Source organism: Astatotilapia calliptera, chromosome 12, assembly GCF_900246225.1.
Source record: "Astatotilapia calliptera chromosome 12, fAstCal1.2, whole genome shotgun sequence".
NCBI classification, from domain to species: Eukaryota; Metazoa; Chordata; class Actinopteri; order Cichliformes; family Cichlidae; genus Astatotilapia; species Astatotilapia calliptera.
Window position 1 is genome coordinate 4,356,714 of NC_039313.1, and position 26,983 is coordinate 4,383,696.

Consider the following 26,983-nt stretch of genomic DNA (forward strand, 5'->3'; position numbering starts at 1 on the left):
GATTCATCTTCTAGTTTATTTCTTTAATTCTACAACAATGTAATTCTCTTTAAAAGGAAATCCAAAACAGAACAAAATATTCAGACTGAACAAGGAGCACTTGTTGTTACAGGAATTTGCTATGTACAGCCATACACTCGACAGACATGAGAAGGTTCAAAGTGCTTAACAGAGGGGGTGAGAGAGGAAGAAGAAAAAGCACGAGTGATCCCTTTGTGAGAGACCCGTAATAAAAACTGCTTGGCACCAGGCTCCACCAAAGAGACACTCAGTCACACTAATGCTTGAAATGCTTGATGCATTTATACACTCACACCTCATGTGACTACTGGGCCATTGCAGTGATGCCTCTAAAAGCAAGTCAGCGTGAGTGGAAAAAACAAAACCCCAACATATGCATACTGGGGGTGGGGACACAGCAACGTTAACTGAAGCCCACATTACCAGCCCCTCCCACACACAGATCTGTCCATAACTCCAGCATGCTGTTGCAATACTGAAAAGCACACTTTCAGTCTCACTTTACTCAGATGCACCCTGTGGCAGTGTTTACTTAATGTCATGTGCAAATAAACAGCCTTTCCTCTCCCGTGAGACCATTCACATTCATGGATTGTTTAACAAGACGTCCCTGTGACTGTGGTGAAACTCGAAAAAAGGGAACTCACGCTGCTGGTCGTCAATGTGGGGAAGGTCAAAACGCTTTGGCTTCACAAGGGAGTGTGGAGTCTTAAAATAATAAATTGTCTATTTGGACACAATTGCTCCATTTTGTTGCCATCAGATGTAGTTTGTGGAATTGACTCATCTTTCGCGAGAGGGCCAAAATAATATATTTCAGTTCTCTTTGAAAGACTAAAGGTCAGGCTGTCGAATTAAACACACTTCCACAGGAGGTCGACATTAAAAAGCACACACTTTAAGCCGGTTGTTTTGACCACCTAAAACAGCAGCTCCACCACCAGATGGCAACAATCTCAACTCAGCATCATGCACAAATCCAACAGGAAGTGACAGGAATGGGCTCAGTCAAACAGTTTTAGGATAATTAAGTAGCATCAGGTTGTCAATCACAGTTAAATGTCTGCGTTTCCTCCCTTAGTCCAAAACTTGCTGTGTTTATATCTACAGCAGCCATCTGACACAGCGAGCTGGATCATGGGGAATAGAGATTGGCAGTCTGAACAAAGATTATCAACCTCGTCTACGCTTCTGTGCTGTACCTTTAAATGTTCCAGCTGAACAGTAATCAGGGGAGGGGTTTACAAAAAAGATTTGCAACACAACAACAACCCATTCGCGCTGGAAATCTGAAAAGCAAGAGTCACTCAGCAACTAGAAGCTCAGTATGTGAATGTATGTGTGTCTACATGAACAAGTGTGGATGCAAGTAGAGGTAGTGTTTGTAGATGGGTGTGAATGGTATAAATGTATGAGAGCTTTAAAGGGGGCAGGGCTTCATTTTGGGTTCAGGCTGCTTGTTTTGGACCACTGTTCACTCAGTGCATAGACATCTCGTTGGCTACCTTTGACTGCTCACCCCCTCATAATGCTGAAATCTTTACATCCACACATGCTGTGATTGGCCAACACAAAATATTCTGACGGGATGCTGTAGCCAAAGTTCAGAACCACCGCTCAGTCTGCGTTTCTGATTATCCTGTGGCAAAAACTGAGTTAACTGGAGTTTTAACAGCAAGTCAACAATACAAATATCAATAAATAAAATCCAAGTAGGGGGAGGAGAGAGAACCATTACAGCATCAAATCAGGTCACCCTGCTTCTCCATTTATTCATAAAAACAAAACAAACTGCCTTAAACAGATTGCAAAATATAGGTATTTTATGCAATTTCAAAAAGAAAAGAAAAAACTTTGGTGACTAATTAAGTGCCACTATTCAAAGATTCTATACATTTTCTTAAATGCTATGTAGGTATCTGAATATATTATTCCTCTCATTTACTGTACAAAAGTTGTGTCTGTGTGTGCACAAGTAGTTTGTGAATGGGTGTGAGGATGAGCAGGCGTCTCAGCGATGCTTTGACAGATTTCATGTGGCGTTACAGACCTGGGAAATGCAGAAAGCCCTTTCTACTGCTGCTGTGCTCCTCCGATTTAGACAAAGTGGAATTTGTTTCGTAGTGGCTGACAGCCACCTGAAGAAAAAAAAAATATATATATATACATAGATAAAAAGATGTCTTGTTGTGAGCTTTACACCCGTCTGATTAGTACCAGAGGACTGAGGGGAGAAGAAAAACAAAACAAAACAGGTTGTTCCGTCCCAGTGCCTGCTGGGTAAAACAAAACTGGATCTTTTGGCAGCAGTTGGCCGCACCGTCGTGTGCTTCAGTTTGTCCACGACAGACAAACTGAAAAAACGTCGGTATTGATGCAGGTCTATCGGCCAAACCTGTGTGATGTTAATGCTTTGAAACAAAAAGCCAAAGCCTGAAATCAGCAGAGTCTCACAGTGAGTGCTCCCTGCACACGAGTAATAAACAGTCTGTTGGTATGGAGGAGCAGCGCAGCACGAGCTGTTAAAAGACCAAATAGCCACAAGCCTTTTCCTCTCACTAACTTGCTGCATGACTTGTCTACACAGGGGCTTCAAACACAAAATGATTCACCATCCTCACCGTGATCAGGATAAGGATGCCAAACTACTGAAAAAATTTTTTAAAAGCAATTAGAAAGGGAAAAAAAAAAAAAAGAAAAAAGTGCATTTAAATATGTGAACAGCACAGAATTTTACAAATTCACAAACTCCAGGAGTCCAGCCTCCTTTCTGTACTCTGGACTGAATCTCAACCATAACTAAATGTGATGTTCACAAAGCATCAAGGGCTTTTTGATTTGTACATCACTTGTTTGCCACCACATTTGTGCGTCTCTTCTGAAAAGCTGCTTAAAAGCTCACCCAAACAAAGCAAGCACAGTTGAGACTCGGCCCACAGAAAGTTAAAGGCTCAATTCACCCAGTTATCCAGAGTAATGACACTGCAAACAAAGGCTGCGGCCAGTTTCTTTAAGAGATACACTTCACTGTTTTACACACTTTTCAGACAAGCTCTCCTTTAGACTGAACATGTGACTGAGTGTATGCAAGCATCCTCACAGCACTCTTACAAAGTCAAAATGGCAAAACTTGCCTCACTCTCAACAAGTCTGAATATGTGGAGCCTAAACAAGCTTCTTAGGCACTCTGGTTTAATTTGGAATATGATGCACTTCAGCATTCCCAGTCCAGGAGAGGGAGGAATGGGGTTTTCAAATGTACTGAGCTCTTGCACACAATGGTAGAGAGGAACAAATATTCCCAAGTGTGCCATTACTAGTTGATGGTGACAATACAAATGCATGTATGGTAAATATCACCTGCTTACAGAGGTTCTTGAGCAGTGGGGAACATCAATATTTAAGTGACCCATCTTTAAATAGGATACTATCACTTCAGTCACTTTAGCTGATGATCAACCAATGTCTGAAAAGCATGAAGTCAGTTTTTCCACAGAGGACTTCATGCAGTTTATTACTAACTGATCAGTCTGCGGTCATGTTATCAAGTCATTACCATCAGAAAGCAGCATTTTTAAACGAGATTCTGAGCTACATAGCCGGAAGTATTAGTAATTTTAAAACCTAGTTTCCTGCACTTTTAGGACAATTCTAAAGTGTAACAGGTTCAATGGGTATGTGCCTCTCAGTCAGATCAGTCTTATTTTAATGTGGAAATCATACCTGCAAGTGTAGCATTGCAAAGTTGGTCGTTTGATTGGGGGATGAATCTCACACTGGATCAGGCTTCTCAAATTTGCTTGTTACATGTATTCAGATATAAAAGTGTTTAGGTTTCATTTCGGACTGTTTGAATATGTAACCAAGTTTTCTGGTAAAAACAGCCCAACCTTACAGCATTAACAAGTTACACAAAAATATGCTGAACTGATAACATGACCTGCAGACTAATTGGCAGCAGAAATCTCAGATAAAGTCGAATCATAATAAATTTTGCTGGATTGTTGGTACCATAGGAAGTGAGGGAATATGACTACCATCTCCTCTGGTGATCTGGATGAATTGTTCCTTTAATCTTTCACTGAGACATTGGCTTGCTGAGGGACAGTCTCGTGATTGCCAGGATGTCAGAACACCCTGCAGAGATGAGTCCATGCTCCAGGCTAGGAGATGAGAAACCTTTGATTTTTTTTCAGGATCTTCAGGAGAATCTTTCACAGACCAAAGTCCTCCAGGAGACTTCAGCAAATACAGTGAGACAATGTCCTCTGCCTGCCTGGTCCAAGGCACCAGGATGTCCAGTTTCATTCCTTTGTGCGCAGTCCCATCTCACCAACATGCCACTCAGCTTCTCTTTCACACATACACTCACACTCAAAGTGCAGCAGCACTCACAAAGTTGGTGGGACATTCTTTAGCTCCTGTGCTCTTCAGCAGTGCTTCCGCATCAGCGACTTGCAGCTCAGCCCGACTCCCGTCTGTCCTGGTCCTCTGGACCTCAGTTGGAGCTGGCTGTAATGGGCTTCTCCAGCTCCAGGGTAGCTGAGCCATGCTGGAGATTGCTGTAGCAGGTCTTACAGACACGACTGGGCTCAAACAGCTGCTGGCTTGGCACTGGGATCCTCTGGTCGCAACAGCTGGCACAGAACACGTTACCGCAGTTCCTGCCAAGGAACACGGAGATGTTATTTGGGGGACTCTCACGTTCTTTACACCTCAAGTTACCATGCGTCCCTGTGGTAGATTCTTAGAAAATAACACCTCATTTAAAACAGTTTACTTAAACTGGACTGATGTGAGGAGTTGGGTTTTTTGTTTAAAAAAAATAAAATTAATAATAATAATAATATAAAAAAAAAAAGCTTTCAGGGGAAGAAATAAATTAAGAAAAAATATCAAGTTGGCGTGTGGGCTAGCTTATCTGGATCAAGTTTATGTTAAACTACAAACATTCACTTATCTAGGAGGTCCACACAGGGAAATACTAAACACTGATTTTAAAAACAGGACTTAGGTGCTACTTATTTAAAAAAAAGAAAATAAAACCCCACACCTGGTGAAGTGACGTTGATCTATGATTCAACCATGTGTGACGCATGATAAACTTTTATTTTAAACATGATTTGAGAGTTGTGGGCAGACTCCACCCATCCAGTTTACAGTGCAGCTCTGCTGTGATGTTCACTACATGCCGCTTAGCAGAGGTGCTCCAAACAGAACATGTTGATTATTCAACTCAAAACACTGCTGTGATCACTTGACAGACAGGTCACACTGAAGATTTCAAACACCCATGCTCTAATTCTGATGTAAGGCCATGCTCACACACACAGCGCTCCCTTTCAATTGCTTGTAACCACACAGAGCAGAAAGTGAATTAGATTGTTTTTCTTCCAACTCTTTACCCTTTTGCACCACCAAGTGGCTTGAGAGGTGTCTTACACCATGCTGTGCTGCTGGGAAGTGGGATGCAGGGTTGGTTAGGGGCAGCATGCTGCCAGGGTGTGTGCCGTGTAGGGGTGTAACGGTTCAGAGACAGAATCTGCAGTAACAAACGTCCATGGTTTCCAGATGTGCCACGGTGGATTTGGAGAATCGTTACAACCCTAATGTTGTGGGTGAGTCGGGGCAGGGTGCCGATGTGATGCTATACTAGGATGGTCGAGGCTGAGGGATCAATTTAGTAAAGATTTACAAATTTTCCAATGAAACGGGCAGCCTCTGATCGAGTGACAGCACCATGCTCACTGTCACAGCCAATTCAAAACTGCTGTATGAAAACACACTGCTACTGCTGGAGGACACACACAAATCAACCCATCTCAGAAATGAAGAGGTTTCCCTGAGAACTTGCTGATTGCCAAAACAGAATGAGGGGATTCAAATGCAGCAGGTGAGTAAGGGAAAGGGTGAGGTGGGATTGGGTTAGGATGAGGAGGAAACTGAAGGATGCTGGGTTGAAAAGGCTGGAGGGTGGGTGGGACAGGGGAGCCGGATCTCACCAGACCTCCTGAACAGGCTCCCTGCCACTGTAGAGGAGGAGAGGGGCAGAAAATGGATAAGTACTGCTGAACCGCAGAGAAAAACATAACACTTAAAAAAAAAAAAAAAAGTCCTGATGGAGATGTGTTGTGTTTAAGTTGCATTCACAGGATTCACACAAATTACATTTACAACTAAACATCCTAAGATTCAACCTCAAAGTTCTCCTGAGTGACTCATGTGATCCACTGACAAAAAGGGAAATACAGAGCAGTCAGCAGTATAAAAGGAAGTGATGACACCAGGAGGAAGTGTCCACGAGCTAATTCACCACATGATTATCAACCTGACCACCCAGTTTTGTGTGGACACATCGGTGCAAAACAAAGGGCGTCTACAATAAATTAAACAACCAATCAACAGTTTACTTGGCTCCCTGGCTCTTGTTTATAGATTGACATAGTACAGACAACCAGAGAGTGGCGCCTCATTTCATTGGCAAATGAAATGCAAATTAGGTCCTCAAATTTTAAAAATAACTTTCCTCTCCTGAATGAAAGACATGATACTGGGACCAAAAGCCTTAAATCGTGCAACTATCCTGACTGTTCATCCACAGCAGGTGTAGAGAGCGTGCAGGACACTTTCTTTGGAAGGCTACTTCCACACAGTACAACAGACTTCTTACATTTGCACAAAGGGCATGCTTAAAGACTTTCTAAAGATTTCATACATTAGAGAGTAACACTTGGATCAAAAAGGCAAATCTGGGTCACTTAATTGGCTGCATTTAGAATAGTTGGGAATCATGTCAACAGGGGCACATGGTATTCCTTTGAAAGACCCACACTACAGTATTCAAGTACGCCATCTGTTATTCTGATTCATTACCTTATTTAGAGGGTTTAATGATGGTGCCCATTTAAGTGGTACCTGTTGCATTTTATGTGGATGCTGGAAATAAGACTGGCTGCCCCAGCGGCAGGGAACCAGGAAACATCCAAATAAACAAGGCAGGAAGTGTATAAGACAGATTTCTCCTATACAAGTCTTTAATTCACAAAACAAAACCCTTTGCTTTATTAATAGTAGACATAGCTGATTAATAGCTGCCAACATTATACCAGTTCTGAGTACTGCTTAGTGCGTCCTTGAAATATTTTGAGCAGTCACAGATTACATCATGTTTATCATCCATACATGTCTGTGCAGGGACACAGACATGTATATTTTGAGAAAAATGCTTGAAGTGAGAAACTCTTATTTTGGCTTTCAATGCAAACAGATTAAGCTTTGGTCCATAGAGAGGAAGTAAACCTCGTCACAAACGGGTTGACAAAGATTCTCAAGTTCATCTTCAGGTACCAAGCATGAACAGCCTCAGCTGAACCTACATACAAGAAGCTCATCTGACCCGAAGAGGAGTGAGCTAAACAGCAAAGGCCTCAACAGGAGAGAAAGAATTGATTTGTGATAACTGAGAGTGAAGGCCTGAGATTCTGCAAAAACAAAGCTGTTCTCACCTGCAGTGATGTTTCCTGGTAGCAAGCCAGAACCTGCTTTCACAGCCATAACACTGGGCTGCCAAATGATCAGGGTACCAGCGGGTGACCTGCAATGTTTGGGGAAAGTATCAGTTCAGTTTCCATATACCGAGCAGCTCATCCAGGTTCTTCTGCATTGCATAAATGCTGCTAAAAGACCGCTTTGTGAGCCTTGTGCCATCCCTCCCTGACGAGGGTCTTTATATGGCTGCAGCTGCTCACCTCCGTGTCCTGCTTGTCCACCTGCTCCCAGCTGGCCTCAGAGAAGAGCTCTGTGCTGCAGCGCGACAAACAGTTTGGGTCCAAGTTGTACTCAGAGTCCGTCATTGAGGTCTGAATGGAGGGAGACAGATGATCACAGTAAGGTTCACTTTAACTGGCAATGGTAAGCAGGGCAGTCTGAAGTGGATCGCTTCCATTTACAAGTTGTAAACAGATCAGAGGGTCAGTTAACTTTCAGTGGCTTACCACTTCATCTCCAATGTCTCCGTTGATCCGGTGGGAGATAATGTGCTGTTGACTCTCCAGGCGGCTCCAGAGCTCCTGGACTTGCTTCTTCAGAGTCTCCACCTCCATCTGGTGCCCCGCTTCAATCTGCCTCAGTCTTTGCTGGATAGCATCATTGTGCAGCGTCAGCCCATCGTCATCCAGATGGCTGCGAGTTGGCTGCTCAGGGCTCATGGTGACCCGGCCTAGCAAGGCATGACACCAGCGGTGCTGAGAGCAGCTGCCTCGTGGGTGGAGGATCAGAGAGTTGCAGCTTGCTACGGATACCTGACGGCTCAAAGGGGCCCTCTCCACATTCCCTTTGGCCCAGTAAGGTGCTCCACTTGGCTCCCCTTCGGAGTTGTCCCCATTACAAAGTCCATCCCTGCTAAGGTCAGCACGAACTGACTGAAAGGCACTGACAGAGGGCCGCTTGCTGCCCTCGCTTAAAGTTCTGATCAAGCCATGCTCACTAGTCTCCAGCCCCTTCTCTTTCTTGGAAGAGGGAACTGGGCTCCTGCCATCACTCATGAGGTGATGGTTTAAACCAACAGGTGGCTGCACAGGGAGCTCCACCCTGCCACAGACCTCTTCAGTTAAAGTCTCTGTGGAGCTTTCCATCAAGGAGGTCCTTTTATCTACCAACTCCACTGACTCAGGGACACTGTGGTCAGATTCAGAGTCAGGGCAGCTTCTCTCATCTAAGCCTTGTTTTTCAGGTGACCTATACATTAAGTCACTATTTATAGTTCTATGAGCTGCAGGCTCTTCTGGCTCACCTGTGCTACACTCCTTCGGTACATGCGCAAGTTCTTCTTGTACAGAAGATTCCTCTACATTCTCCGTCACCAAGTCCTCAGTTCTCTGAGATGCATTGGCTTCCTGTTGATCCTGTTCCTCTTCCTTCTGTGTGGGCACAGAAAAAGAGTCACCGTTCTCCTGAGCCTTCATCTCACCATTTTCTGGGAGCTGACCATTAGCGAACATGTCTCTCTTCATGACAGTCTCACTGACGTCCACCATCTGATGCTGCTCTACGTGTCCATCCACCTCCTGGTCTACAGCATTAAAAACCTGAGTAGTATCAGCATGGTCCTCTCTTGGCACGTCGCATCCTGCCTCCTCCTTTGTGGCTTCCTGAAGGATGTTCACCATTTGTCCCTCAGCCACACCCACTGCCACAGAGAGCTCTGCCTCCTCCGCTGTATCTTCTGCTGGGTTCACAGAAGACTCTTCTCTACGTTCAGTATTTGAGCCCTGGGATTGCTGCTTGCTGTGATCCATCTCAGAGCCCAGTCTGTCATGATATGGCTGCACCTCATCCTGGTTCTCCCCTCCTTCAGGCCCCACTGCCACATTGAGCTCCAGAGACCGCCGGTGGTCCTGCCACTTCTCATTCAGGCTTGGGTCACTGGAGCGACGGTTGGGAGCCAGTGAGCTTCCCAGCTCACACGCACTAGGCAAGTTGTCAAAGGAGCGCGTCTTTGTTCGCCTTAACAGGAAAGGAGAAAAATAATTACAAACAAGCGGCATTTCATTACATAATAGCCTAGTATGCTTGACAGCCTATAATTTAATGAGAAACTGCAAACAATTATAAAATGTTTGCCTAACAAATCACTCACATGTCTGTCTCATCAAAACAGACATTTCAGCAAAGACCATCTCTTTAATTCTGACCTGGCTGTCACAAACTATGTAAATGAACGGGCATTCACAGCACTTCTAGTCCTATCGACCACCTGAAGCGCTTTAATGATAGCCTTAAAGACTACTTCCTGTTGCACTTCCAAGATGTTTTGACTGTCGTGAAGAGCATAGACTGCATCTAAGCAGAGCATGTGACCAGCAGAGTGGAAAAGCCGGCCCCCCTCTGGCTGTGGGAAGTCTGTGGCTTGCGTTTTATCTTACACGATAGGGAGAAGAGTGGGAAGGGGTCGGGTGCCAACGCGCCAGGCTCACCTGCCCAGGGGTGCATCTTCCGGGTTGGCACCGGGCACTGGGTAGGGAGCGCAGGAATCATCGGAAGGAGTGGTAGGGGAGGAGCTGGGCAGATAGACGGCCGTCCACAGCATCAAATTCCGTACATGACACACTGGATGGAGAACCTGAAACAAGAGCTGCAAACTTAACTCAAGATATAATCAGACATGACGATGACAAAGGTTATCTGAATGCAAATCTTTAGAAAGGAGTGGAATAGAATAAATGAATGAACGAACAAGAAGTGCCTAAATCTGGGATGATTAAAGTTTTATAAGATTTGTCAAGAACATCTAAACTAAACTTGTTCCAAGAATGTTGTTTCTTTTCATACCAAGAGGACAATATTTATGTCTGCCCGTCTCCACCCACACAAAACAAATGCAAAAGTAGTAACCACAAAAATGCAATTCTCAGAAGGGTGTCAAAAGCACTGGTATTTCACAGTATTTTAGATTTATTGCCAATTGTTATGTACAAAAATTTACAGCACTCTTGGGTTCCTTAAAAATAAAAAAAAATAAAAAAAAAAAAGAAGAAAAGAAGAAAAAGCAGCATGTGAAGACATGCTGTATGCAATGGCAAGAAGCACAGAGCTTGATTCTGAGATAGTTAGATTTGACAGTTTCAAACAGGACGATCTCTTTAAAAGCTTCCTTTTATATTGTATCCTGTTCACTTCTAGTCAGTTTTGTTGAAAGCAGAAAACCTTTGAATGAGCTTTAGGAAATCTTTCATTTAACTGCAGGAATCGATCTGACGGACTTTCCACTCATGAACAATCCAGACACCTAAGTTTCAAAGTTCACTATATCTCTACAGTAATTCCACACGTCTTTGTTCTGTAGTGTATGCAACAACAAGAAAAGCTGAGGTATGTCTGAGACAGAGCATCATTGGAGCACTGCTAGCTGCACTCCATATGACAGGAAGGACAAAAAGTGGATCAAAATTACTGATGCAGTTAGATCAGTAATAAGGGTTTTAAGGAACTGCTTTACTAAAATATAACTGAAATGCAGTTATGTTATTCACTTTATTTATACTTTTCTCATATCAGAGCACGCAATCAGGCCGCTACATAATGCCGTCAGACACTAGTTTCTATTCCTTGTCCTCACTCTTAGTAAGTGTAAGTAGGTGCACTAACACCACGTGTTGAGTAGAGCTGATAGGTTAATGACAGCATAATGAGTGTGAGACAGTCAGCGAAGCTCACAGTAGAAGTATTGCTGTCTGAGCTTTTCACTTTGGTCAAGTAAGTCTATGCAACTTTTACATTTATGTAAACATGGCAAGAGAAAAGCTGTCAGCTTCACTGTGTAATACCTCTGAACTAGTGAACTGCTGCTGACGCAGTGTAGTAACTAACAACTGAATATAGTGACATTCTGTCACTGACATCCCCATCCAGCTTTCTGAGCTGGGAGCCGATCAATTCTGTCCAATAGCTAGGTACAGCCCCAGTTGTCTTTAAGTTTAAACATTAAATGTTTAAGTCAGAAAAGACAAAAGACACGAGTATCTTTGCTTCCTTTTAGCAGGACTGAATGGTTAAAAGTGTTGACGTACAATTTCGGAGTGTGAGGAGTAGAGCATGTTCCTCAGAGAGCGGTTGGCTGGCCTCAGGAGCGACCAGACCGAGCAGGTCCTCTCCTGAACGTGACGATCCTCCCTGTCCTTGCCGCTGTTACACAGGAAAGTACCGAAGAGGCAGGAGTAGGTGTGTTGCACCAGTTTCACCTGCACAAATGTGACACAAACACTTGTATACAAATTATCAAGTATAACAAAAGCATGGATAAAAAGTTCCTCATATTACATTTTAGCGCACCATGAAGGTAAATGCATATCAATCTCTCACATCTGGAACCTCAATGTAACTACACTTTAATCAGACACCATTATGTCTGTAGATAAATTGCTCATTTTTGATTTTGGATTCTGTTGTTGTTTAAAAAAAACAAAAAAAAAAAAAAACAAAACCACACAACATTGAATGTACACACCAGGAAGGCTTCATTGAACTCAAATGAGCATGGAAACTGCCTCTGCAGTTGGTGAACACAGTCCAGCCACTGCAAGAAAACAGGGCAGCGCTCATTCAGGTCCTCTGAATTTTCTCCATGGCCACATCGGTCAGCAAACTTGTGGCCGAAGTCCAGCCATTCTGTCTCCACCAAAACTTGGAAGCCCTGCATGAGATAATCCGATAAATGCTTTTATCATTTTCACATTTTATTTGCATACAACAACATTGTCATCTCCATCCATACCTCAATAGTGCGGTAGTAAGGGTCCAGCAGTAGCTTGGACAAAGCAACAATCTGTGGTGTGCGGTCCCAGCCATCAGAGCAGTGCACAAGAACAGGCCTGTGGTCTCTGTTCACAGCGTTGACCACCAGCAGAGCTGCCTTCAGTAGCAGGGACAGGTGTTGCAACCACTTTGTGCCCTCAAGTGCAGAAAGCCAGCTGCAAACAGACAGCAAAAGCCTATAGTGCCCAGTTTAAAGCTGAAGTGCTGAAATGAATATAATCTTAAAAAAAAAAAAAAAAAGTCCAACAACACCATGTTATGAGACTAGGACACATACATACACCCTGACCCACATAAATTATGATTCTTTCACATTACATAGTTTATAAATCTAACCGCAACTGTGTTTTCTAGATCAATAGAGATACACACGAATTACCATCTCATGGTTCACACACACACTTATCTCCATCTTGATCTGCAAACCATAAGGGGGGAGGGGGGGAAAAAAAAAAAAAAAAAAAAAAAAAAAAAAAACTCCACACAAACACTTAAAGCTGACAATTCAGCTACACATCACTGCAGTGTTGAATATGGCAGTGCAAAGGGAAAGAGGGTTTGGGCCAAGTTCTCAGTATCAGGCGCAGCTGTAAGGCCCAAGTCAAAACGGCTATGATTGCTAGTTACATCCAGCTACTACTAAAGGTTGTTGGGGGTTTTGAGTTTTAATAGTTTAGCGTTAGCGTTGTGTCATAAAATCTTGACTTGGGAAATCTGGGTGTACTGCTGGAGGCATATTTACAAACACATACTTGGCTGGGTCAGGCATCTGAGTGCAGAGGAATCGTAGAGACTGGAAACTCTTGCGAATGGAGTGGATGTTAGCCATTCCCATGAAAACCACCTCGCAGTTGGGATAGTATTCTGAAATAAGATGAAAGTAACACTTACTATAAGAAAAAATTGATGTCTTTAAGCCAAACTGAGCTGCTAAATCGAAGACACACTGACCCAATTCTGTATGCGACTTGGGACCAAACAGACGGGACTTACCTGGGCATTCACAGCCTCCACCTTTGGCCCTGTTAGCTACAGCAGCTGCATAGGACCTGGCATCTAAGATCAGTAACTTCTGAGGTTGGCTGGCCAGTGTCTCCACCTCTGAGCTGTTGGTCATGGAGGATTCTGACAGGCACACACACACAAAAACAAAAGAGTTACAGCTCAGGTTGTATAAAGCACCTTCTGGGGGCATAAGTGAGATTCTTTCAGGCACATCAAACATGTCTTTAACAGAAGTTTACTGTAGTTTGCAGCTTCAGACAAGCACCAACAAATCAGACAAGTCAACAGTGTCTGCTGCAAATTCATAAAGACGGCAACACTTCAAGAAAATGTGCAGTGGTAGGTGTATGTTCAGCTGGAAGCATGCATTTGTCTGTGGGCGTACACGGCATGTCAGTGAGGCTGACTGAAGGCCATTTTACACAGATCTCACTGCACCACTAAGGCCCCTCCTTGTGATAGCTTTGCTTGTTTACACTGAACTAAAGAGAGCCAGCATAACGCTGCAGCAGTGAGGAGTGTTATGAATGAATGCTGGGCTAACATGATGTAACAGTAGTTTCTAGTATGATGCAACACAGGGACCCAAATTTCAAACATATGGGTTCTGCTTTCAAAACAATAGCAAGCAGGTTAACAGACTTTGAGAAAGAAGGGGAAACATTTCAGCTCTGACAACCTCTGCTGCCAAATAAAGCAGAATATTAACATATCCTACTCTGAGTGGGCAGTATAAAAGTGTCTGAGTGAGAGCTCTTACCAAAATCAGTGTCAGGCAGGTCTGAGCTATTGGTGTAGCTACCGTTGGGAACATGTTTTTGGGAGCTGCTGTCCACGGCACAGGCCTTAGCAATAGACTGAACCAGGTGCTCATCATCAGCGTTCCTCCAGCCCCACCAGCTGACCTCTGGCTGGCCACAGCGGGCAATTACAGCCCCAGTAGTTGTATGCCTATGTGAAGGGCAAGTGAGAAGTTAGACTGGTAATGTCTGGCCAAGGTAGAGTTTATTTAATGGAAGTACTCAATTTAATGATAGTAATACCAGTACAAATCCTACAGAAGACGACGACAATTTATTCCCTTTCACAGCATTTTATACTACTTTTAACTTTTCTTAGATTTCCAAAGACTTAGAACGCACAAGTATATTAAAAATAGAACTTCATTACCACAACTCAGTATGTCACATGTATGAGGTAGACCTTTTAGTTTTTCTTAGGCACAAAGCTTCAGAAATGCCAGTTTATGCAATTTAATATACTAAAATAGTAAAAAACTGAAATTTTATGTTCTGTGATGCACAAAACAGGCATACGAAGTCTTCACTTCTGATTGGCTCAAGCATGAAGTTGCCCAAACAGTGCCAAGCATTATTAAACAAAAAGAGCCAAAAAAATGCTTGAAGCACTTCCAAAATTGGTGACGTCAGTGCTTTTGGTCGGGTAGCACACTCTAAACACAAAAAAAAAATAAAAAAAATAAAAATAAAAAATCAGAAGCTAGGAGGGTTTGTGGCACTGATATAGAACAGTCAAGATTTTATCCAACAATTGCTTCGTTTCCGCTGCATAAGGAAGCTTTTTACCTCTCTAATGATAAACAGGCCAAGTGTCTGCTTTTAATAGCTGCTTTAAAACACAAACCTGTAAACTACAGCAGGAAACCTCTTCCAGGAGCGGAAGGCTGCCACATTTTCTAGCTCTTTGTCAGTAATCCAGGCTGGCACTAGGAGTTGCTGAGGATAGCTGGGGCAAAGCCTGGCAGTGCAGAAGGGCACAAAGAGCAAAGTTAAACAAGGAGAGGGAACACCAAAGGATTGTGATGGCTCAACAAAAGTCTCTGTCTGCAGACACCTAATCCTGGGCCAGCCCCTTATCTGTCCAGGGTTCAGCACTCATGGAGTACAATAACACAACCACCCACTGTTTAACACATACTGACTTGTGCTGTTTGCCAATGAAAGCAAAGGATGGAATCCATCTTCTAGCTGCAATTCTGAAATCAACACGGAAGCAGTATCCTGAAAGAAAGCCGCATCTACCTGAACTTGCTGTTGATATCAGATATCCTCCAAGCATTTTGAGTGTCAAAGCCCATCCTCTCCACCTCATTCTTGAACCATGAGGTCACATGTTCACCTACAGTGACAGCAGAGATGTCCGATAAGCAAAATACAGGTTTGGGTAAGTTTCTGTAAAGACAAGCGAGCAATTAAAAGGGTACCTGGTCTGCACAGCTCGCCATGCTGCTCTTTCTCTCCTGCGTACACCTCCATGCACCAGGCGTGGAAGGCAAAGGCAAAGAGGTCTTCCAAGCGAGACGGAGGCCTCACTGCTGTGTTCAGACGTTTCAACCATTCCTGGCACTGCTCAAAGGTGGAGATCTGACATCTGGGGATAAAATTTAAAATGTGATCTTTCAAAAAGAACCAAATGCAGGAGTCTAGTACTCAAAAACAAAAATAAATATTAATCTTTACTAATAGTACAAATTTTATCTTAAATGTTATCCTCAGTTTTCAAGAGAACATTTCAAACCCATTTACTGTCATTTTGTCATACAAAGCAGGCTCACACTAATCACCTAATGTCTTTTTTTGATACTGCAGTGATTACTACAAACATACGGAAGTGATATGACTCAAAGTTTCTCATCTAGACAAAGACAGGAAGCTTCAATGGTCATACCTGATGACTTTACAATCCTTACAGGTGACATGAAGCTGGAACATCTCTCTACACTCCACACACTCAATGAGCTGAAGAGGAACCTGAAGAGGGGGGAAAACAAGGAACCGTCACATCACTTATACACTGCAACACTAGTGTATAGCCTTAAAAAAAAATAATCTCAAACCCATGCAGTCAGTACAGGTAGTGTGGCAGACTCGAGCAATCCTTTAAGCAAATTAGTGGTGGCTGGATAGTGGCTTCATGCCAACACCACAATGTGCTGATGTGCAAGAGCAGTTTAAAGTATAAATAAAAACTAAACCATCAGACACAGTGCTAAAAATTCAACGTTAAAAGGTTATTTGTTGAAGTACATTTTAATCACATCATCATAAAATCACATCCCATTCTGCTCTGCAAATATAGACTGCGGTCAGAAAATTCAGACTCTTTCAAATCTTATTTCAGTTTTACTCAAATCCTTCAAAACCTACACAGCACACCTAGGAACAACTGAGGCCATTGCTTAAGAGTGCTGAAGAGTCAGAATAAATCAGTGTTTATTAAAATTTTGATGGGAAAACTATATAATCCCACCACCATAAATATATAAAAAATAAAAATAAAAAAAAAATCTTAGGATGAGTCCACACAAGATGTGGAAAACTTGAAAGAGTCTGAAAACTTTCCAAACAGACAGCACATAATCCTCTTAACTTTCCTTTTGGTTCCCCATTTGCAAGGAGAAAGAAAAAAAGCAATCATCCTAGATCTTACAGTTGTATCTGCATTTCCCTTTGGCACAAAGCCATTTTTCCCCTCTCCCCGGCACATAGCAAAGTACAGAACCGGCTTGTGCTTATGACTTAACAGCATACTTTAAATACTGCAGGGAAATACCTATGCTGCCTTTGACTAAGCTTTGTTAATTAGATAATATTTCAGTAGCTCTGTGGGATAAAAAGTTAATGTTCACAGAGTCTGGAGTCATGCATGATCATCAGCACGTCAAGCTCTCCAGACATATGCACAGTGGCAGAGTCACAGCCATATGGAGATTTTATTGTAGTATTTAGAGCAGGGGTGGGCAATTCCAGGCCTCGAGGGCCGGTGTCCTGCAGGTTTTAGATCTCACCTTGGGTCAACACACCTGAATCACATGATTAGTTCGTTGCCAGGCCTCTGGAGAACTGCAGGAGCTAATTTAGCCATTTAAATCAGCTGTGTTGGTTCAAGGACACATCTAAAACCTGCAGGGACACCGGCCCTCGAGGCCTGGAGTTGCCCACCCCTGATTTAGAGGTTGGCAACCTAAATGCTGTGAGGATAGATTTCCCCCCATATGCATTTTTTGTCATTTCTAGTTTAATCCAGCACCTTGTGCAAAACTAACAAGCAGTTTTCTAGTCTGAGGCCAGCTTGTTAACAGGCAGATACACACAAAACTGTACAGTTTAACCACACCATGCAGCTCTTCCGGGTACTTACTGACATCTCACAACAACAACTCTATGCAAAACAAAGAGAATACTAATGTAAGCGATGCATGTCGATTTGTGTGAGGCTGGCGTCACCGCACATTCCACACATTCATGCATCTTGCTGTCACAACTTAATTTCCACTTTCTAATCTGCAACCCTAATCTAGCCACCATGAAAATTCCTGGGCTGCTTGTTAACAACCTCTCGCTCTCTTGCAGCACATCCCACCCCTGATTTGTGAGCTCCGGCAGATTTGCCATGTGATGCAACACATCCAAATATGTGTGAGGAAAATGCTGGCTGTGTGACATGGGCACAGGGAGGCACTGTGTAAGGCATGAACCAGAGGGTTCCTGAGGTCAACAGGAAACACTGATGGATGCACAAACTGTAGTAAATACACCAAAATAAATAAATGTTCCAGTTATTTGGATAAGTTGTCTTTGAGACTAAAACTGGTGTATTCATACCGTCATTTACTGAATAACTACAGCTTGTATGACTTGGAAATAAGAAAAAAAAAAAAAGCCACACACACATTCAACTTTTCAGAAAGATATTACTTGTTGATGAGATTCTTTGTGCGTTTGGTCTTTTAATGAGAGTTGAAATGACAAATGAAATAAAAACATTTCAACACTAAAACAATGAGCAAATAAACTTCTCTATAGATGATTAAACATTTTCATTGAGGCGGAAGTGAAACAACAAAAACTTCTGTAGCACATGATTGCACATTGCAAAACTGTCTTATGGTTGTACGTCACTAGCCGATTAGCTTTATCAAATGATGGCAGATACTCAACTAAGATAAACAACGGAAACAAAAATTAAAAAAAAAAAAAGTAATAACTTTTTAAATACTACACAACATAGAAAACAGTTTAAACTAAAAGTCCAGGACCACTGGGCTTTAACAGGCTGGTAATACGAGGTAAAGGTGGCCAGCAGGCACCAAGACCCTGGTGAGTTTAGGTCTTTAAGGCAAGCAAGAGGCTAGCTGCAATATGATGAGAAACCATGAAAAGCCAATGAAATTCACAGACTAGTCATGACAGGGTGACTACCACTGATAGTGTAAAGGGTCCTGTGTAACTTTAGGCTCTAATAAATCATCTTTTTCTGAAAAAAGAAAAAGTAAAGATCCATACAAGGCCAGTGTGATGGTAAATGAAGACCATACTTTGTTAACAAAGCTTGTCTCTAACATAGTGAAAAAGGATGGAAAGAAAGGCCCTGGCTGTTATGCAGGAACCTGTGGGCCAACTGCATCCATGGCAACGGCAAGTTCCAGAGAGAAGCCAAAGCGAGCAGACGAGTGTAGAAAGAGAGGTGATGAAGAGTCACATGGCACTGCTGCCAGTGGAGAGCAGCTTTGAATGGCCTGGTCACCACAGTGCTCTGTCCATTCACAAAATACACACATACTGATACAGCCTCCAATGGAGACAATGTGGTTCATTTTGCAGCGATTTTGTGCCACGTGAAAGATTTTTTTTCTCTGAAGCTACAACACTGAAGCGCACTTGTCACTTAGAGATACTTACATTGACAACTGACTTTTTGAACTTTATGTGTAAGCGGTAGTTGGACATTGCAATAATGGCATCCTCTGCTCTCCCCACATATTCTGTGAACTCCCCGTGCAGCTCAGGAAAGGGCACCTGACAACAGCAGGAGAGAAAACATTTCAAATAAACGGCAGAGCTACACAGACACAAATATAGTGGGAAAAGTCATGAGTCATATGACAACTTGAAAGTTGTGTCAATATTTTGCCCATTTAATAATTAAAAAAAAAAAAAAAAAAAAAAAAAAAAAAAAAAAAAAAGAGAGAGAGAGAGCCAGAATCCAGCTGACTCAAACAAAAAGAAAAATAAGTAACCAGAAAGAGTCAGAGTGTCCAACTAGGCAACAATGAGTTTCTGAAGAGGTGGTAAAAGTTTATTGAAGTGTTCTGAAGAAACACTTCAATCCTCAACACAAACTCTTGAGCATAAAGGGTAAGCAGAAGCAAGCAAAAGTCCCACATGTCATCAAGGTTGTGTAACTGATTAGGAAAGATTTACACAACTGTCACCGAGTTTGTTTTCGCCCTCATACTGCACAAAACAAGCAGCTAGTTGCAGTGGTTTTCTTACCTGCATGTTTTCCTCCTCCAGGACGGGGGACTTCTTGGGGAAGATCTGATTGGCCTGGATACACTCCAAGCTCTGCTGCCCCTCCTCCTCCTACAGTGCAATAGTCTGTTAATGTTTCTAGTTAACTAGTACTAACAACTTTAACTATGACATTCCTCTTCACACACATTCCTTTTTTGTCTGACTACTTTCTAATCTGTTTGGAAGATGCATGCAGTATATTTTTGTAATGTAGTGGCTGTGGTCAAAACTAGGGCTGCCACGATTACGTCGACTATCAAAATCGTCGACGACTAATTTAATAGTCGACGCGTCGTTTGAAGCTTTGTAAGATCCCAAAAGACGCAGGAATAAGTAGTAGGATTTAAGAGTGTAATAACGGACTGAAACAGAAGATGGCAGCACTGCATGTACAAGGATGCCAGCTGCCGTTAAACCCCGAAGAAGAAGCTGTGTCCCAGAATTCATAGCGCAGCCCAGCTCAGTTTCCAACAATGGCGGCAGCTAGTTAGTTTTAATATTACTCTTATTATTCTTTCTGGGTCACAAAATAAACGTTTAACATATTTTCAGGCGAGAATGTAGCTGTGTAAACCTCAAATATCTGCTCAGTTTATCAGGACACCACATATTTTCAAAAGCGCTCCGACATTTTCGGAGACGTCTGTTACCCACTAGCTCGATAGCGAGCCGGGGGCTAGGTCACTAGAGCCGTGAGAACACCGGACTCCTTGCAAATTGTTTTCAAACCCGCTACTCAGGTTAAACATGATATATAAGTCACTTAGATAACTTAACCATGTTATTGTTTGGCTTTTTTTTAGCATTTTATTTGTTCCTGAGTAAATCGGTTTGGCTGAGATTAAAGTTATAGTTTTTACACAGCTAAATAAACATCAAGCAGACAACTGATTATCAGAAGTGTGAGATGCTTGAGAATATACTCTGGTGTCCCGTTATATTTTAGATAGTAAGGAGTTTATTAAACTTCACCGAAACAATCTGCAAATTTCATTAAAATTTAATAAACTATCATCTTGTCTTTATTTTTAGTTAGCACAGACCTTAAACACTTAAAGCTGTAAGCTAATGATAGTTATATTAGAGCAGATGCTGCTGGTGCAATAAGCTGTACGTTTTACGTCCAATGGATGATGATCTGATTAGTCGACTAATCGCAAAAATAATCGGTGACTAGTCGACTATCCAAATAATAGTTTTGACTAGGGCTGCCACAAACTAACTATTTTATGCTTATACAGCCACACAATGATCTTGTGCTGACAGTAACAGACTCTGTAGCATTCTTGTTTGGCCATTAACAGATTTTAGTCTGTCTTTGCTCAGTTTTCAATCCAAGTTTGTTTGAAAGAGATGATAGATATCACACAGTGGAAGAACTTCCTCCGAGATCTTGTCTGAACACGAGCAGAGCTAATATGAATAGTTGCCACAGCTAGAAGAGCACCATGCCTAGGCCAGACAGGGACAGGCACAACATAGCAGCATGCCAAAAATGGGAACAGAAGAAAAAAAAAAAAAAAAAAAGCCAGGTTCAAAAAAGGCAATGCATCAGATCCAGAGGTTATGTCATAGTGCAATGCAACAACTCATTTCGGCAGTGGAAACTGAAAGTGTTCCTGCATAGATGGCAAACTTGGAGGACCTTTGATACTGCTGACACTGACGTAAATATCTGCGTCCTGGTAAACCGTGCTGATTAAGGGTAAAAATCAATTGAGAGTTCCGATTATAGAGACAGTACTCAGGCCACACAACAGTTACAGTGGGGCAAAAAAGTATTTAGTCAGCCACCGATTGTGCAAGTTCCCCCACTTAAAATGATGACAGAGGTCAGTAATTTGCACCAGAGGTACACTTCGACTGAGAGACAGAATGTGAAAAAAAAAAAAAAAAAAAAAAAAAGAAATCCATGAATCCACATGGTAGGATTTGTAAAGAATTTATTCGTAAATCAGGGTGGAAAATAAGTATTTGGTCAATAACAAAAATACAACTCAATACTTTGTAACATAACCTTTGTTGGCAATAACAGAGGTCAAACGTTTACTATAGGTCTTTACCAGGTTTGCACACACAGTAGCTGGTATTTTGGCCCATTCCTCCATGCAGATCTTCTCGAGAGCAGTGATGTTTTGGGGCTGTCACCGAGCAACACGGACTTTCAACTCCCGCCACAGATTTTCTATGGGGTTGAGGTCTGGAGACTGGCTAGGCCACTCCAGGACTTTCAAATGCTTCTTACGGAGCCACTCCTTTGTTGCCCGGGCGGTGTGTTTTGGATCATTGTCACGTTGGAAGACCCAGCCTCGTTTCATCTTCAAAGTTCTCACTGATGGAAGGAGGTTTTGGCTCAAAATCTCACGATACATGGCCCCATTCATTCTGTCCTTAACACGGATCAGTCGTCCTGTCCCCTTGGCAGAAAAACAGCCCCATAGCATGATGTTTCCACCCCCATGCTTCACAGTAGGTATGGTGTTCTTGGGATGCAACTCAGTATTCTTCTTCCTCCAAACACGACGAGTTGAGTTTATACCAAAAAGTTCTACTTTGGTTTCATCTGACCACATGACATTCTCCCAATCCTCTGCTGTATCATCCATGTGCTCTCTGGCAAACTTCAGACGGGCCTGGACATGCACTGGCTTCAGCAGCGGAACACGTCTGGCACTGCGGGATTTGATTCACTGCCGTTGTAGTGTGTTACTGATGGTGAGCTTTGTTACTTTGGTCCCAGCTCTCTGCAGGTCATTCACCAGGTCCCCCCGTGTGGTTCTGGGATCTTTGCTCACCGTTCTCATGATCATTTTGACCCCACAGGATGAGATCTTGCGTGGAGCCCCAGATCGAGGGAGATTATCAGTGGTCTTGTATGTCTTCCATTTTCTGATGATTGCTCCCACAGTTGATTTTTTTCACACCAAGCTGCTTGCCTATTGTAGATTCACTCTTCCCAGTCTGGTGCAGGTCTACAATACTTTTCCTGGTGTCCTTCGAGAGCTCTTTGGTCTTGGCCATGGCGGAGTTTGGAGTCTGACTGTTTGAGGCTGTGGACAGGTGTCTTTTATACAGATGATGAGTTCAAACAGGTGCCATTCATACAGGTAACGAGTGGGGGACAGAAAAGCTTCTTACAGAAGACGTTACAGGTCTGTGAGAGCCAGAGATTTTCCTTGTTTGAGGTGACCAAATACTTATTTTCCACCCTGATTTACGAATAAATTCTTTACAAATCCTACCATGTGAATTCATGGATTTTTTTTTCACATTCTGTCTCTCACAGTTGAAGTGTACCTCTGGTGCAAATTACTGACCTCTGTCATCATTTTAAGTGGGGGAACTTGCACAATCGGTGGCTGACTAAATACTTTTTTGCCCCACTGTATTATCAAAAGCATGCCTGGGATGATAATACATTACCATGGCCCCTGTCAAGGAGTGTGGGTCACCCAACAAGGAACTCCGGCCTGGATCTGTCTGTAGAAAAACAAAGAGACAAGTAATTTTTTTTCTTTTTTAAATTTAAAAAAAACAACAAAAAAAAAACAAAAAACAAAAAAAAAAGTTTTATTAAAAGAAGGAAAAAAAAACCCAAGACGCCTCCTACCCATGCTCATTTTTTGTTTTACACAGAGACAAAGCTTTAAAATTGTGTCCAATTTTATAGTCTACCAAGAGCTTTAATTCTGGCAGATTTATCTGCCTCCTCTCTGATGCTTTGCCCTTGCAGCATGCAACATGTCTAAACGGGGGATGGACTATCGAGGAATCTCTCATAGATATGCATTGTCACTTGCAAACTGAGTAGTACATATTACCAGTAACACAGGCAAGGTAAACCCCCCCCCCCCTCCCCCTCAAATAAGAGTGAACAGAGTCATCTCTTTCAACACATCTAGGGCAGGGGTCCCCAAACCCAGTCCACGAGGGCCGGTGCCCCTGCAGGTTTTAGATCTCACCCTGGGTCAACACACCTGAATCACATGATTCGTTCATTACCAGGCCTCTGGAGAACTTCAGGACATGTTAAGAAGGTAATTTATCCATTTAAATCAGCTGTGATGGATCAAGGACACATCTAAAACCTGCAGGGACACCAGCCCTCGTGGACTGGGATTGGGGACCCCTGATCTAGAGTTTACTTCAGCCTGTCAGCATCACAGATGATTGTCAGAACTACTGGCACAAAACCAAATGAACTAGCAATTGGCTAATCAACTTTCTCAAAGCATTTCACTATGAATCCTGATCGTGGATCTCCACTGTAAAAAAATAGAACTTATGGAAAAACAAATTAGCAAATTGGTCTGACTAGTTGGCCAATATCCCTAGTAAGAATTTCATTGTCATTTAGGGACACTACTAAACTGTCATTTCGCCAGAAGTGAATGCATCCACAATTATGTTCGCAAATTCAGTTCAACATGCATTTAATTATTTAAACCAGAAACCCTCACCTTTGCCCACACACAACCCTGGTTCTTGATGGTGTGGGTGTGCTAGAAATACACTGAAATCCACTTTTAAGGTTTCAAACCTTGTTCTCGAAGCTGGCCCAATCCTGTATGTAAATACATGTTTGTGCAGACACCAGGGTGGTTGAGGGGTTAAGACGCCAACCACAAACTACAATATCCCCAGTTTGACTCCAGACCAGATCTCTGCTGCATATCAGTCTCAACTCTGACCAACCTCATTTCCTCTCATTTCTCTGCTGACATGAACAGAATAGCAGCATTTTCTACATAAATTTTAAGTGTTTCTGTTGGCATTAGAAAGCATGTGAGCATATTTTTAAGTTTACACATATAAAAGAAAAAGTAGTAGTAGAAGCAGAAGAGAAAAAGGAAGGATCCAGGGAGTGGCTCATAATACGCTGAGGCTGTACATGAGCACCTGGATGCACAAATGCCTTTCCCATGCAATGTGTCCAGGCATTGGGAAGACTAAACGATGATCTATGATATGTTGGGCAGTCAGAAAAATGGCAGTATGGGGAAAATCCAATGGTTGGATTTACATGGTTAAAATTGAAGAAAATGAACAAAATGTGAAAACATAGATTTTTAGACTTACCACAAACAATCACTAATGGATGATAAGCAGACCTGATATCCTGTGTGGAAACTCTCACAAGTTAGACATGGAAATCTGTGGAAATGAAAGTGAATAATGAGAAAATGCTTCTCCGTACTGAGACACACAAGCTACAGAAGCTCTTTTGATTCACTGGCAAATATAGATGCCCTGGTGGTCACAGTGGCTTGCATGTGAGCTCAGATACCACTTAAAACTGTACTGCAGACTGGAAAATAAGCCAGCTGGTTCTCCGAGCCTACAGTTTAGCTTGCATAAAGACATGGTTCAGGCACGTGAACTGATCGGCTAATGTTCACCTTCAAAAAAATAAAATAAAAAATTAACAATTATGTGCACAATACATATTTAAGAACATACAGTCACATTTTGAGGTTCTTAAAGGGTAGTGAAAGAAATCAGAAATGTTAGTGTTCAATGAATTGTGCTTTGTGGTTCAACTACCCAACGATGGTTGGTAATTTGCCCAAAGGGTTGGCCAAGCAGAGCCAAAGACATTGCAGGACTTGTCCAGTCGCTGAAAGTTTTCAAGTTCCTACCCAGATTGCCCTTGAAAGAGCAAAAGAAATGCAACTTATCAAAAACAGTAAAAGCAGCAGCAGCTTTGTTGGTCAGATCATGTAAACCATCAATAAAGAGCTTTTTCTTACATTCCGTTATCGATATCCTCTAACATCACTTTTCAAAAGGCAACCCGTTAGGATCTCTCAGCAAACAGGCCCACAAGTAGTTGTAAAGGTCAGCTACGCTTGCAAAGACTGAAACTTGATCTAAGAGGGTCAGTGGAGGGGCAGCTCAGGAGAGCAACACACCTTCTCAGGAACATTTAAGCAGCCTGGAGACAGAAAGAAGACAAAATATCCCGCTGTACTGCCAAAAGTATCTCCGGTCATTGAGAGAGGTGTGAAGGAGGCAAACGAGGTCATTACTTCACTGAGAGTAGAGGCCAACTTTTACTGCTGCTGCTACCTGATAAAGCATATCTGCCCAACACACGGCTCTGTTTACTGCAGCCCGCTCGTGACCCGTGGCTACGGCTCAGTCTGGCTCTCAGTTCAGCAGTCACACAGAAAAGTCTAAGCCCCTTAGAGCCTTAACCTTACTCCTATCCCGTGACAGGCCAGTCATTTTCACAAGTGGTAACATTATCGACACTATAGCGTCGAAATGATAAGGAAAAAACAAGAAACGAGACAATGAACCAACACGTTTGACAGCGGAGCTTTGCGTTTACAGCCCGGTAGCCATACTGAACAGCGCTGCTAAACAGTGTATAAACGCAAAAGCCTTGGCTAACTTCGTATTTGGGGAAAGGGATTTCCCAGCTCAATTTTAACACTTTGTCGTTACCTTTTACTTCACTACGGTGAATAAAATGTAAACTAGACTTAATTAATCACCAGTTAATGTTATTTCAACTAGTTAGTATTCGATGTAAAGATACCGGTAGTTTTGGCCACTAAAAAATAAGCTACGGTCAACCCAAAAACAAATGCTTCTCGCAAGTGCTCTGCAACGTTACATTAACACGTTGCTAGTTGACGAAAAGCCGTTTGCAAGGGGGAAAAAAGAAAATGGCTAACGTTTCTTGTACTAACAGGTTGTTAAGTCAAGTAACTGCTCTTTCGTTTTTTCCTTTTTATTTTTGAATAGCGGTTAGCTAGTTTTTCCTGCAGCCATGTAATGTAAACTGTTGGCTAACCAGTGTTCATCAACAACCACTCGACAGCGTAAAATAATGCTAGCGAGCTAACGCTCAGTCGAAGAGCTATTTACATGCAAACAGTGGAAATTAACATTTGCTGGCAGACAGTGAACTGTTATGCAGCGGTCTCTTAACACTCGACGTTTGGCATTAAAAGCCGTGACAGAGAGCAGCGCGTAGATCTGCTAGCTAGCACTAGCTGGTTAGGCTGAAGCTGCTTTCTGCAACTGTTTTTGTTGTTATGAGATGGAGGGCGGACCCCAGAGCGGAGGCCTCTGTCAAAACACACCGAGCAACGACTACAACCGGCGGACTCACCAGTCAAACGAGTGCTGAGGTGTTAGACGACAAAGACTCATCCGGAACTTGTGCAATTACCAAACATTAAAACAACGTGTCCAACATGAATCATACCAGAGCCGAGGCCAGCTTCACTGCGTCCCTTTCCAACACCGAGCCGTCGTCGCCATCGCCGCGAACTCTCTCGTCTAAAGAGCCCTACGTGTGAGTGACGTCATCGCGT

General features: G+C 42.6%; 1 protein-coding gene across 6 annotated transcripts; it reads right to left on the bottom strand.

Moving 5' to 3' along the window:
* Positions 1 to 2: 2 nt before the first annotated feature.
* On the bottom strand, positions 3 to 26,976 carry mtmr3 (myotubularin related protein 3). Of its 6 annotated transcripts, XM_026187276.1 has the most exons (24): positions 26,875 to 26,976; positions 25,406 to 25,590; positions 25,200 to 25,304; positions 24,735 to 24,809; positions 23,079 to 23,135; positions 19,635 to 19,724; positions 19,041 to 19,157; positions 17,500 to 17,520; positions 16,027 to 16,109; positions 15,563 to 15,729; positions 15,381 to 15,477; positions 14,983 to 15,096; positions 14,099 to 14,289; positions 13,327 to 13,458; positions 13,086 to 13,197; positions 12,293 to 12,488; positions 12,026 to 12,211; positions 11,589 to 11,759; positions 9,996 to 10,141; positions 8,016 to 9,525; positions 7,770 to 7,880; positions 7,527 to 7,615; positions 6,024 to 6,050; positions 3 to 4,685 (listed from the first exon to the last, which is right to left on the bottom strand). In XM_026187276.1, the coding sequence occupies exons 5-24, from the start codon at positions 23,079 to 23,081 to the stop codon at positions 4,520 to 4,522; spliced, it is 3,729 nt and encodes a 1,242-aa protein (XP_026043061.1). In that variant the 5' UTR covers positions 23,082 to 23,135; positions 24,735 to 24,809; positions 25,200 to 25,304; positions 25,406 to 25,590; positions 26,875 to 26,976; the 3' UTR covers positions 3 to 4,519. The 6 variants fall into 6 exon arrangements, with proteins under 6 accessions (XP_026043061.1, XP_026043060.1, XP_026043062.1 ...); XM_026187275.1 differs by lacking the exons at positions 25,200 to 25,304; positions 25,406 to 25,590; XM_026187277.1 differs by lacking the exons at positions 25,200 to 25,304; positions 25,406 to 25,590; positions 26,875 to 26,976 and adding an exon at positions 26,779 to 26,864.
* Between the last annotated feature and the right edge of the window lie 7 nt (positions 26,977 to 26,983).